Raw genomic sequence first — 13791 nt, forward strand, 5'->3', positions numbered from 1 at the left:
TTGACTCAAAATCTTTGACTCAAAATCTTTGACTCAAAATCTTTGACTCAAAATCTTTGACTCAAAATCTTGACTCAAAATCTTTGACTCAAAATCTTTGACTCAAAATCTTTGACTCAAAATCTTTGACTCAAAATCTTTGACTCAAAATCTTTGACTCAAAATCTTTGACTCAAAATCTTTGACTCAAAATCTTTGACTCAAAATCTTTGACTCAAAATCTTTGACTCAAAATCTTTGACTCAAAATCTTTGACTCAAAATCTTTGACTCAAAATCTTTGACTCAAAATCTTTGACTCAAAATCTTTGACTCAAAATCTTTGACTCAAAATCTTTGACTCAAAATCTTTGACTCAAAATCTTTGACTCAAAATCTTTGACTCAAAATCTTTGACTCAAAATCTTTGACTCAAAATCTTTGACTCAAAATCTTTGACTCAAAATCTTTGACTCAAAATCTTTGACTCAAAATCTTTGACTCAAAATCTTTGACTCAAAATCTTTGACTCAAAATCTTTGACTCAAAATCTTTGACTCAAAATCTTTGACTCAAAATCTTTGACTCAAAATCTTTGACTCAAAATCTTTGACTCAAAATCTTTGACTCAAAATCTTTGACTCAAAATCTTTGACTCAAAATCTTTGACTCAAAATCTTTGACTCAAAATCTTTGACTCAAAATCTTTGACTCAAAATCTTTGACTCAAAATCTTTGACTCAAAATCTTTGACTCAAAATCTTTGACTCAAAATCTTTGACTCAAAATCTTTGACTCAAAATCTTTGACTCAAAATCTTTGACTCAAAATCTTTGACTCAAAATCTTTGACTCAAAATCTTTGACTCAAAATCTTTGACTCAAAATCTTTGACTCAAAATCTTGACTCAAAATCTTGACTCAAAATCTTTGACTCAAAATCTTTGACTCAAAATCTTTGACTCAAATCTTTGACTCAAAATCTTTGACTCAAAATCTTTGACTCAAAATCTTTGACTCAAAATCTTTGACTCAAAATCTTTGACTCAAAATCTTTGACTCAAAATCTTTGACTCAAAATCTTTGACTCAAAATCTTTGACTCAAAATCTTTGACTCAAAATCTTTGACTCAAAATCTTTGACTCAAAATCTTTGACTCAAAATCTTTGACTCAAAATCTTTGACTCAAAATCTTTGACTCAAAATCTTTGACTCAAAATCTTTGACTCAAAATCTTTGACTCAAAATCTTTGACTCAAAATCTTTGACTCAAAATCTTGACTCAAAATCTTTGACTCAAAATCTTTGACTCAAATCTTTGACTCAAAATCTTTGACTCAAATCTTTGACTCAAAATCTTTGACTCAAAATCTTTGACTCAAAATCTTTGACTCAAAATCTTTGACTCAAAATCTTTGACTCAAAATCTTTGACTCAAAATCTTTGACTCAAAATCTTTGACTCAAAATCTTTGACTCAAAATCTTTGACTCAAAATCTTTGACTCAAAATCTTTGACTCAAAATCTTTGACTCAAAATCTTTGACTCAAAATCTTTGACTCAAAATCTTTGACTCAAAATCTTTGACTCAAAATCTTTGACTCAAAATCTTTGACTCAAATCTTTGACTCAAAATCTTTGACTCAAATCTTTGACTCAAAATCTTTGACTCAAAATCTTTGACTCAAAATCTTTGACTCAAAATCTTTGACTCAAAATCTTTGACTCAAAATCTTTGACTCAAAATCTTTGACTCAAAATCTTTGACTCAAAATCTTTGACTCAAAATCTTTGACTCAAAATCTTTGACTCAAAATCTTTGACTCAAAATCTTTGACTCAAAATCTTTGACTCAAAAACTTTGACTCAAAAACTTTGACTCAAAAACTTTGACTCAAAAACTTTGACTCAAAAACTTTGACTCAAAAACTTTGACTCAAAAACTTTGACTCAAAAACTTTGACTCAAAAACTTTGACTCAAAAACTTTGACTCAAAAACTTTGACATTACTGTACCTGTTCCACAGCGTCGCCGAGCCTCATCTTCTTCGCAGACTCCCCGCTGAGCTGAGCTTTGGAGGAATACAAGAGGATGTTCAAGTCGGCCACGTTCTCAAACTTGGGGTGAACCTTCTCAGTGGGGTCCACAAAGTGCTCGATTTCTGCCATTGTGAATTCCCTGTAGACAGAGTCGTGTGGTTTTAGGACACGCTTTCAATAAATCGTGTACTCACTTTGCATTAGAAATTAGGGAGCTCTGCTGCACTGCATTGCAGGAGATGTTGGGTACACAGCTGGCACCATATAGATGACTGACACATTAAAAGACACAGTATCCCCCTATATTCTTTATATTACAGTCCTGAGGCAGCTTATGGGATAATCTCTGCAGCTTTGGATGTGACTGGAGTACACAGAACACTCCTCACCGCTGCAGCTTGCATTGTGGTTGCATGTTACCCGAACTGAAGTGTGAACAATCACTTCCATAGGAGAAGCACAAGCAAAGAACAACTGCTGGACAATACCAGAAGTGGGATTGTACATGTCATGAAGTTTTCTCTATAGGGGGGAGGCACTGAAATGGTTAAAGGACAAGTGCCATGAAAAACTTTTTCCCAGTAATTGAAGCACATTACAAAGTTATATAACTCTGTAATGTGCTTCAATCACCTATCTGCCTCCCTTCCCTGTCTTTTCCCCCCTCCACCCCCCACCAGGAAGTGTCCTGACTAACACAGACCTGATTACTGTCGTCACGTCACCAGGCAGCTCCTTCTTGTGAGGATGAGTCATCAGCAGGAGGGCTGCTCTAGCTCCTGTTACACCAGCCTCCCCCTCCCCCTCCTTGTCAGGTGACTCTGCTTGCTCAGCTTATCTTCTCTAGTGACATGACTCCTTCACTGAGTCCACGGCAGCAGGAGAGAGGGTATAAGGGGAGGGGGGAGCTGCCTATGTGCCGGAGTCAGTCGGAGGGAAGATAAGCAAGAGACATGTGACAAGTGATGGCTTGCAGTTGTTCAGCCAATGGGAGCTGAGCAAGCCTGTCACCTGACAAGGCAGGGGAGGGGGAGGCTAGTGTAACAGGAGAAGGAGCTGAGAGAAGAGCTTGGTGACGGTGACGACAGTAATCAGGTCTGTGTGAGTGAGGACACTTCCTGGTGGGGGGTGGAGGGGGGAAAAGACAGGGAAGGGAGGCAGATAGGTGATTGAAGCATATTACACAGTTATATAACTTTGCAATGTGCTTCAATTACTGGGAAAAAGTTTTTCATGGCACTTGTCCTTTAATCACAGACCAATGATATATAGCATTAACCCATATTATATATTCACAAAACACTGATGATCATCATATACACCCCAGGGAGACGCCCTGTTATCAGCCATCATCCAGTCCAGGCATGTCCAAACTTTTTTCGAAGAGTGCCAAATTTGATGAAGTGAACATGTGCGAGGGCCGACCATTTTACATGCTATATGCTTTATAACACAGGCAGATAATAGCAAGCTGGATACCTGGGGGGCCGTAAAAGTTCGGAACGCGGGCCGCAAATGGCCCTCCGGACGGACTTTGGACATGCCTGATCCAGTCTAACCAGTCCAACCGATTGGAAATGTAATACCACACATGGACTCCAGATGGCGCAAGACCCCAAAAATTTCATCATGTAACTGTATGTGTGCAGGAGGCTTGGAGCTTTGTATCCTCTAACAAAGGCCTCCAACCTGCAGCTGCTCAGCTGCTGCAAAACTACAACTCCCAGCATGCTCTTAACCTGTGGCTGCTCAGCTGCTGCAAACTACAACTCCCAGCATGATCTTACCAACTTACGGCTGTCCAGCTACTGTATAACTACAGTTCCCAGCATTCTTTTATCAACCTTTGGCTTCCCAGCTGCTGCAAAACTACAACTCCCAGCATGATCTTACCAACCTGTGGCTTCCCAGCTGCTGTGTAACAACTTCCAGCATGATCTTACCAACCAGTGGCTGTCCAGCTGCTGTATAACTACAACTCTCAGCATACTCTTACCAACCTGTGGCTTCCCAGCTGCTGCATAACTACAACTCCCAGCATGATCTTACCAACTTACGGCTGTCCAGCTGCTGTATAACTACAACTCTCAGCATACTCTTATCAACCTGTGGCTGTCCAGCTGCTGTATAACTACAACTCCCAGTATGGGCTTACCAACCTGTGGCTGTCCAGCTGCTATATAACTACAACTCCCAGCATGAAAAGACGGAAAAGGCATAGGTTAGAAACCATTCCTCTATAGGCTAAACACCTCATCAACACAGATCCCTCTCCTGTCCGGATAGCTGGTTACAATGTAGCAAACCCTCAGCTGTGAGATTAGGTCTAGGCAGGTTTTTGGTCTTAGAATATAAGAAATGTTCAGAGCAAGCAGAGAAGTAGTGGAAATAGTGAGGAACGGAGATGCAAAAGTGTAGAATCTCAGAAAATCAGCCATTCCTTCCAATCACTCGGGTTCACAAACTTCCCTCACGTGAGAAGGGAGGCTGCGCCAAGCGGATTATGGGAACGTTCACATTTACTTTGGCAAATAATCAAAGAGCCGAACTCCGCGTGAAAACAGAATCCGACCTGATGAGACTTATTACTTCCCAATTATAGAGACGCAACAAGGTAACCGCAGACATGGATACAAAACGGGAGGCCGATAACAGGGGGCACGGCCTTCAGGAAGACAACACTCACGGTTCATGAGCATCCAACCACAGCAATGAAGGGGAACAGCTGGACTAACACTGTAGTACTGTTCCTGCTACTCCCATAGAAATGATGGACGCCATCGCCATCCCGCCGGGATACAGCATCAGCCACATTACAGGTAAGCGCGTGCAAGGGCCGGGCACAGGTAAGCGTGTGGCAAGGGCCGGGCACAGGTGCGCGCGTGCAAGGGCCGGGCACAGGTGCGCGCGTGCAAGGGCCGGGCACAGGTGCGCGCGTGCAAGGGCCGGGCACAGGTGCGCGCGTGCAAGGGCCGGGCACAGGTAAGCGCGTGCAAGGGCCGGGCACAGGTGCGCGCGTGCAAGGGCCGGGCACAGGTAAGCGCGTGCAAGGGCCGGGCACAGGTAAGCGCGTGCAAGGGCCGGGCACAGGTAAGCGCTGAAGAGCTGTGGAGTTCATACAGATATGTTGGTCCTGATCCTGGTCATTACCCAGATAAAGAGCACTGCCTCTAGCAGCCTATACGACCATACTCCGCTTACATGGGGACTTACCGTACTCTGATGAGTCCGGAGCGCGGGGAGATCTCGTTCCTGAATGAGTTCCCTATCTGAGCAGCAGCGAATGGCAGTTTTCCCTGATTAAATTCTAAGAGACGCTTGAAGTTGAGGAAGATTCCTTGTGCAGTTTCTGGTCTCAGATACCTGGTTTAGGATTTAAAAGAGGAAAAAAAAAAAAAAGGTAAAAAAAAAAAAAATAGCGTGATTTTTGTGAGTTTTAATGAAAACTAGGTAGAAGCAGAAGTTACATTCCTTCTCGTATCAATACAGATGTACACTCCCCCATACATATATACCTAAAGTGTATCTGTTGTTATAACTTTTTTAATCAACAGTAGATGTGATATAAAGCAAGCAATATTTATTTTTTTGTTATCATGGAGAACACAGCACTTCCTGTTTTCTGACTCTTTCAGAAAAAAAGAAATCAGTGCCTTCTCCGTCCTGTGTAAATCAATCAGCAAGTCTACAACTCCCATTATGCCCTGACAACCAAAAGGCATGATGGGAGTTGTAGTTCTGCAACATGTTTAAAAGTGTCAGAAAAGTTTTACAAAATCAAAGATTTGCTCCATGAGAGCTAGTATGGCTCAACGGTAAGATGGCCGTCTCCTATCACAGAAACTAAAGGGTAGGGCCCTATAACACCGAGTGATTATCTGCCGTATCAGGCTGATGTCAAACCTGGCAGATGCAGCTGAGCGGCCTGTCACTTTAGACACTGCAAGCTTCTGAAGCGGTCTCTGAAGCAGCAGGCCGCTCAGCCAATCACTGGCAGCCGTGCTGTGCCATCTTGGTGAGTGATTGCCTGAGCGGCCTGTCACTGCACAGACGGCCTCAGTAGCTTCAGCAGTGGCTGCAATGAATAGGGAAAGGCAGCAGGACACCAGGTAGCCTAGAGGGGCTGCACAGACATCACTGTGTGTGTGTATGTATATGTATGTGTGTATATAATATATATATATATATATATATATATATATATATATATATATATATACATACAAATATATCATACACACATATACACACACACACACACACACACACACACAGCCCTTGCGTCACGATAGTCGAGCCTATAATAGGCTCTGTAAGCGAGCGCTGATCAGTACTCACTTACCTGGCGCGTCAGGTCATCTAATAACACGCCCCTCCCCCCAGGGAGCTACCCTTCCACCTACCCTGTCATGTTGCCTCCAGGACCAATGGACGTTTTAAACATCAGATTGAAGGACACTGGAGGTGATAGATCATTTAGAGTGATGGGAGATTTCACGTTGTATTTGATGAAGAGATCGGCCAGTTCTTGTTGTCCATAATTATCCATCTGCATAGAGAGAAGAAAGACAACAAGGATTATTATACAGAGAACAGAACAAACCCACAAAACATCCAGCCCGATGCTAATAAAACTCCAGCCCTGAAAGTAGTGAGATGGTGTAGGAAGCAGCCACACCCGGGCCCCTGTGATATGCATATGGTAGGTGAGGGCCCCATCCCAGAATCTGAACTGAAACCACGAGCTTGTGAAGGTGTCCATACACAGGGATTAGAAAAACATACATACTCTCTCCCAGAAACAGCACCACTCCTGTCCTCAGTCTGGCTGCAGGTTTTACAGCTCACTCCCATTGAAGTTAAGGGAGCTGAAGTGCAATACCACACACAACCTGAGGACTGTGGTGGTGCTGCTTTTGCAAGGAAGTGGCTGTGTTTTTTTTTTTCCTTATTCTGGTTAACGTCTTTAAAAGGTGAGCTGTATATGTATGCACAGGGAGGTTAGGAGACTAGTAGAAGAGGAAGGGGTTAACCTGCGTCAGGACGCTCTCCATCTCTGCTTTCTTTTCGGCTGTGCACTTTTTGTCAGACATCAGCTTCTGAAGATGAGCTGCAGGAAAACCGGAAACAGGTCAGTATGACAGGACAGAAAAACCAGAAACAGGTCAGTATGACAGGACAGGTTTGGTGTAGATTTGTTGCTGAGGATCTGTGCACAATAAACCTAACAGACTAATAAGACCCTAACAGAAAAGACTGTGGCCGCCCCCCGCGGGATGCAGAGACCGCCAACACCGACCCCCTGTGGGATGCAGAGACCGCGGCCGCCCCCCGTGGGATGCAGAGACCGCGGCCGCCCCCCGTGGGATGCAGAGACCGCGGCCGCCCCCCGTGGGATGCAGAGACCGCGGCCGCCCCCCGTGGGATGCAGAGACCGCGGCCGCCCCCCGTGGGATGCAGAGACCGCGGCCGCCCCCCGTGGGATGCAGAGACCGCGGCCGCCCCCCGTGGGATGCAGAGACCGCGGCCGCCCCCCGTGGGATGCAGAGACCGCGGCCGCCCCCCGTGGGATGCAGAGACCGCGGCCGCCCCCCGTGGGATGCAGAGACCGCGGCCGCCCCCCGTGGGATGCAGAGACCGCGGCCGCCCCCCGTGGGATGCAGAGACCGCGGCCGCCCCCCGTGGGATGCAGAGACCGCGGCCGCCCCCCGTGGGATGCAGAGACCGCGGCCGCCCCCCGTGGGATGCAGAGACCGCGGCCTCCCCCCGTGGGATGCAGAGACCGCGGCCGCCCCCCGTGGGATGCAGAGACCGCGGCCGCCCCCCGTGGGATGCAGAGACCGCGGCCGCCCCCCGTGGGATGCAGAGACCGCGGCCGCCCCCCGTGGGATGAAGAGACCGCGGCCTCCCCCCGTGGGATGAAGAGACCGCGGCCTCCCCCTGTGGGATGCAGAGACCGCGGCTCCACACTGCATGAAGCCTAAGGGTCTGTAATATATTGTGATGTCACCAGATATAGCAGATGTTCTTACGTGCACCAGGTGGCTGGGCGGCTTATCAGGTTCACTTGCCTTTTAGAAGATGGTCGGCTCTGAAGCATTCTCCATTCTTGACGTCTTTAACCATGAAATCTGCAAATTTATCAACGTGTCCAGACGTCCTGAAAGACAAATAAGGGGGTGAGGACTAAAGCAGTGTACAACAATACAGGACAGAGACCCACAAGAACAACAGACACAGACAGTCTAAGAAGCAGCATAGCCCTCTCCTCCTCCCAGTAACCTAACTGGCTGCCCCGGACCAAAGAGCTAAAACAACCTCCTGACCACAGCGACTCCAACGACATGGCGGCATGGGGAGAATGGTGTGAAGAATTGGGAGCGGTGATGTGTCACTCTGGAGGTGGTTATCCAGCCAGTATGTGGTTCTCCTTCTACCCCCCACATTACTGTTCGGCCCCCCAGCAGCCGCATCCCCTTCCTATCTCAGGGTATTACTTGAGGACGGGCTCCGGGGTCAGCATGGTGCAGTCGATCTCCAGGATCTGCTCCTCTTGGATGAAGTGCTGCCTCCACGTCTGGATAATGTTGTTCTTTAAGGCGCAGCCGACCGGTCCAAAGTCGTAGAGCCCGCTGACCCCTGCAATGAGAACCAGAGACTGGGTACATGGTAATGGGGGGAAAGGTCAGGGGTAACTCAAGCAGCTAAGAAGCAATACAACTATATCCAGTCTAGACAATGCTCTGTGAGCTCTACAGCCTGGACTGATACATTGTACATAGCTAGTCCCCTTTTCAGCTGTATCCCGTGTAGACAATGCTCTGTGAGCTCTACAGCCTGGACTGATACATTGTACATAGCTAGTCCTGCTTTCAGCTGTATCCCGTGTAGACAATGCTCTGTGAGCTCTATAGCCTGGACTCTAGTATAGTTTGTTACAATGTATCATGGCAGGTACAATGTAACAATCAGGACTGGAGGGAGCTTTGTGCTGCTGCTATGTACACCTCACAGATTGGATGCAACTGTAACAAACCCTCAGCAGGGAGTAGTGATAGGTCAGGAAAGTAATGTCTCTTTAAGGTTTATCACCACGTTTCTTTTTAATTATGTCTAATAACTAGAAAGTGATTAAATAAAGCTTAGTGTCCGGAGGAATTTCCTGTAATCTGGCAAATGAAGTGACAGGAGGAGGCGGATAATACCAGACATATAATAGATGGGTCCCACCAGGGGGCCCCTGCAAATAAGCTGCAGGTACGGAGCACAGACACTAGAGGGCGACACCACCAATCATGGGGGGGACACAAGATTATTACCTCCGTATATAGCAAAGGCCTGATCGTAAAAGAAACGTCTCTTCAGAGTGTCCTCCATCTTGGTTCTGTCCACAACGTCATCCTTGGGTTGTAGAGATAATTCCTACAAAGTATAATAATACAGGATGTAACTCAGGATCAGTAATGTAATGTATGTACACAGTGACCCCACCAGCAGAATAGTGAGTTCAGCTCTGGAGTATAATACAGGATGTAACGCAGGATCAGTAATGTAATGTATGTACACAGTGACCCCACCAGCAGAATAGTGAGTGCAGCTCTGGAGTATAATACAGGATGTAACTCGGGATCAGTAATGTAATGTATGTACACAGTGACCCCACCAGCAGAATAGTGAGTGCAGCTCTGGAGTACAGGATGTAATGTGTGAAGGTCAGTGAGATACAGTGATATGAATGTGAGGGATACAGGAATTATAAATAACACAGGACTATAACCATTGATGAGCTGCGGTATAATTGCAGGGTGAGGAGTATACAGCAGACACAGCGCTATGGTTATGACGCAGCCTTGTTCGCTTCCCTTCTTATTAAACATTTATTACTCCTCTAGAATATATTGCTGGGCGGCTGTGAGGTGCGGTGTATGACAGGGTGACCATCACCCTGCAGCCTCCGGATCAGAGGGGGTCCCGGTGGTTGGATCCCCATTCATACATGTAATATGGGAGATGGGAATAAACTATCACCATATAATAGGCTATCAGAGCTGCAGTGTAAAGCATAAGGGAGGGATTGCAGATTACCACAGATATGGTGGCTGAGCTGGAATCACTGGTCATGGCAGAGACCATGTAGCACCTCTGGGGCCACAGCTTAAAGGGGTTATCCAGGATTACTAAGACATGGCTGCTTTCTTCCAGAAACCACACCATCTATAGGTTAACTTTGGTATTGCAGCTTACCTCCAATATTATTTAGCTGCAATACCACACATAACCTGAAGACAGGTGTGGCGCTGTTTCTGTACACAAAACACAGGTATCCTTCTATGAGGTTACTCTTGCCTTGGCTTCCAAGGTTCTTTTTCTGGCCTTCAGTTCTGCCACCGCCCGGTCCACATCCACCTGAGGAGCCTTCTCCTCCTTCAGCTTCCGGACGATGTCACCCTGCAGAGGGGGAGAAAGAGGAGAAGATCTGGTCAGGAAAACCAACTAGGTTCTTAAAGGGGTTGTGTAGAATTAGAAAAAATGGCTGCTATGTAGTGCTCCAGTTTTGTTACACTGTAGTTGCTCGATGTTCCATTTTGTTATGATTTATGGATATGTGCCTTTGCACCCTTCTGGGTGTATACGGTTTTGCTGGTTTTAAATTTTGAAAACTGAATAAAATTGAGAATTAAAAAAAAACAAAAAAAAACAACAACACATGGCTGCTTTCTTACAGAACAGCGCCTCACCTTGTTCACAGGTTGTGTCTGGTACTGCAGCTCAGCTCCATTCACTTCTATGGGGTTGAGCAGTAATACCAGACACGAGCATGATGGGAGTTGTAGTTGGCAGGAACACCCGCTACTACATAGCATGCTGCTAGGCTCTTGCTCGGTATATCTGCTTATATTGCAGCTAATGCGCTAAATCCGTTGACTTTACATCCTAATCCGATGTTATTACAGACGGGGACCTTCACTGTGTGAAGAGACCCTCAAAAGAGCCCCCGACCCTGCTGGCGGAGGGAGATTACCTGCCCTGGTGGGAGGCCGGATGCTCAGAGGAAAACAATGTGTAAAAGGGAGACATGGGGGAGGCAAACAGCGCCACCTATAGGAGGATGATGGTATACACCACAGCAAATACTTCAAATGTGTTAGCATAGAGAACCCATAGAGCAGGGATGGGGAACCTGCAGCCCTCCAGATGTTGCAAAACTACAATTCCCATCATGCCTGGACAGCCGAAGCTTTAGCATGATGAGAATTGTAGTTGTGCAACAGCTGGAGGGCCGAAGGTTCCCCATCCCTGCATTATCTGATGCCAAACTACAACTCCCAGCATGGCCTGATCAACCTATGGCGTTCCAGCTGTTGCAAAACTACAACTCCCAGCATGATCTTACCCATCATCAATTTTCGACACCCCAGCTGATTTAAAACTACAACTCCCAGCATGCTTTGACCAACTTGTGACTCTCCAGCTGTTGCAAAGCGTCGCTTTTAAGCTTGTCCAGGCATGCTGGGAGTTGTAGTTGTGAAGCAGCTGGAGAACAGCAGGATATATTGATCCATTAAATACACTATATATAGAGAACAGAACCAGGTCTCTCTATGTTTCCATTCAAGCAAGCAGAGATACTGAAAAATCCTCATCTCTAGAACTATGGAACAACGGGGAAACTTTTTTTTGGGGGGGGAAGGCATTTAAAGGGGAAGTGTGAGTGGTGTGCAGCGGCGGCAGAGGATTATGATGATGATGATGATGATGATGATCTGCTGTTGCATCAGACGCTGGAGCTTCGGGTTTCTCTCTCCTCAGAGATCGTGTCTTTTTTTTCTCTCCTGCAGGGAAGACTGAAGGAAAACGTGGCAGAAGGAGGAGCCGGGGGGAAGGGGACCTCATCCATCAGTGTGAGGGGGGATGCACACTGCAGAGACCTATGGAGATCTGGGCGCCATATGATCCGCTAAAGTACACCCCCACTATGTACTGGTCATAACAGGACAGGGCCGACTAGTATGGGAGGGGGCTGCAACAGAGGACAGGGGGCGCTATAAGCATAGGCTCAATAGAAGACACCTGAGGGCAGTGATCTCCAATCTGGAGCTCCCTAGCTGGTGCACAACTACAACTCACAACATGGCTGCATAGGCATGATGGGAGTTCTGCAACAGCTGGAAAGCAGATCGCTGGGAACAATGCATCTAGCCTATGCTTACACTGTGCTCCCTGGATGAACCTAATCGGTAAGTTATGGTATATCCCAGCAATCACACCCCCACAATCAGTTATGGTATATCCCAGCAATCACACCCCCACAATCAGTTATGGTATATCCCAGCAATCACACCCCCACAATCAGTTATGGTATATCCCAGCAATCAGATAAGTTATGGTATATTCCAGCAATCAGATAAGTTATGGTATATCCCAGCAATCACACCCCCACAATCAGTTATGGTATATCCCAGCAATCAGATAAGTTATGGTATATACCAGCAATCAGATAAGTTATAGTATATCCCAGCAATCAGATAAGTTATGGTATATCCCAGCAATCACACCCCCACAATCAGTTATGGTATATCCCAGCAATCAGATAAGTTATGGTATATACCAGCAATCAGATAAGTTATAGTATATCCCAGCAATCAGATAAGTTATGGTATATCCCAGCAATCAGATAAGTTATGGTATATTCCAGCAATCAGATAAGTTATGGTATATTCCAAAAGTCCTCACTTTAAATCCCCCCCAGTCAGTAAGTTATGGTATCAGAATAACACCCCCTCCTCCACCTCCAAACCAATAAGTTATGGTATATCCAGGCTCTCAGACCTCCAAGGACCAGTAGCCTATGATATATTCCAGAAGTCCCCCACCAGACAGTAAGTGATGGTATATCCTAGAGCAAGAACCCCAAAATTACTTAGTTTTGGTATAATCCGCAGTTGGATCCCCCTGATTGTAACTTTATGGTACATCCCAGAAGTGTGCCCTGCATGTCAGTATATGATAATACATCCCAGTGACAGTAAGACCTCCTCCAATCCAAAAGTTATGGTATATTCCAGGCCCCCACCAGACAGTAAGTTACTATATACCCTACTAGTTCCCCACCAATCATGGTATATCCCAGTGATCAGACCTCCGCTGATCAATAAGTTATGGTAGATCCCCCAAGAATAAGTAGGTTATAGTAGTGATTCTCAATTCCAGTCCTCAGGCCACCAACAGGTCATGTTCTGAGGATTTCCTTAGTATTTCACAGGTGATATAATTATACTCATCAGGTATTATCACAGGTGATATAATTATACTCATCAGGTATTATCACAGGTGATATAATTATACTCATCAGGTATTATCACAGGTGATATAATTATACTCAGTGCATCAGGTATTATCACAGGTGATATAATTATACTCATCAGGTATTATCACAGGTGATATAATTATACTCATCAGGTATTATCACAGGTGATATAATTATACTCAGTGCATCAGGTATTATCACAGGTGATATAATTATACTCAGTGCATCAGGTATTATCACAGGTGATATAATTATACTCAGTGCATCAGGTATTATCACAGGTGATATAATTATACTCAGTGCATCAGGTATTATCACAGGTGATATAATTATACTCAGTGCATCAGGTATTATCACAGGTGATATAATTATACTCATCAGGTATTATCACAGGTGATATAATTATACTCATCAGGTATTATCACAGGTGATATAATTATACTCAGTGCATCAGGTATTATCACA

At 45.4% G+C, this 13791-nt stretch overlaps 2 protein-coding genes across 3 annotated transcripts in view; one reads left to right on the plus strand and one right to left on the minus strand.

Moving 5' to 3' along the window:
• The window catches only part of LOC138783958 (anterior gradient protein 2-A-like), a 470764-nt gene that overhangs the window by 308996 nt on the left and 147977 nt on the right, over positions 1-13791 (plus strand). The window lies entirely within an intron of this gene.
• The window catches only part of GARS1 (glycyl-tRNA synthetase 1), a 30071-nt gene that overhangs the window by 12941 nt on the left and 3339 nt on the right, over positions 1-13791 (minus strand). Inside the window, exons 2-9 of the mRNA XM_069960603.1 lie at positions 10365-10466; positions 9338-9440; positions 8516-8657; positions 8090-8178; positions 7052-7128; positions 6422-6567; positions 5232-5381; positions 1995-2157 (exon numbers count right to left, since the gene is read on the minus strand). Coding sequence (XP_069816704.1) covers positions 1995-2157; positions 5232-5381; positions 6422-6567; positions 7052-7128; positions 8090-8178; positions 8516-8657; positions 9338-9440; positions 10365-10466 — 972 coding nt within the window. The remainder of the gene's footprint in view (positions 1-1994; positions 2158-5231; positions 5382-6421; positions 6568-7051; positions 7129-8089; positions 8179-8515; positions 8658-9337; positions 9441-10364; positions 10467-13791) is intronic.

This window comes from Dendropsophus ebraccatus, chromosome 2 (genome assembly GCF_027789765.1).
Source record: "Dendropsophus ebraccatus isolate aDenEbr1 chromosome 2, aDenEbr1.pat, whole genome shotgun sequence".
NCBI classification, from domain to species: Eukaryota; Metazoa; Chordata; class Amphibia; order Anura; family Hylidae; genus Dendropsophus; species Dendropsophus ebraccatus.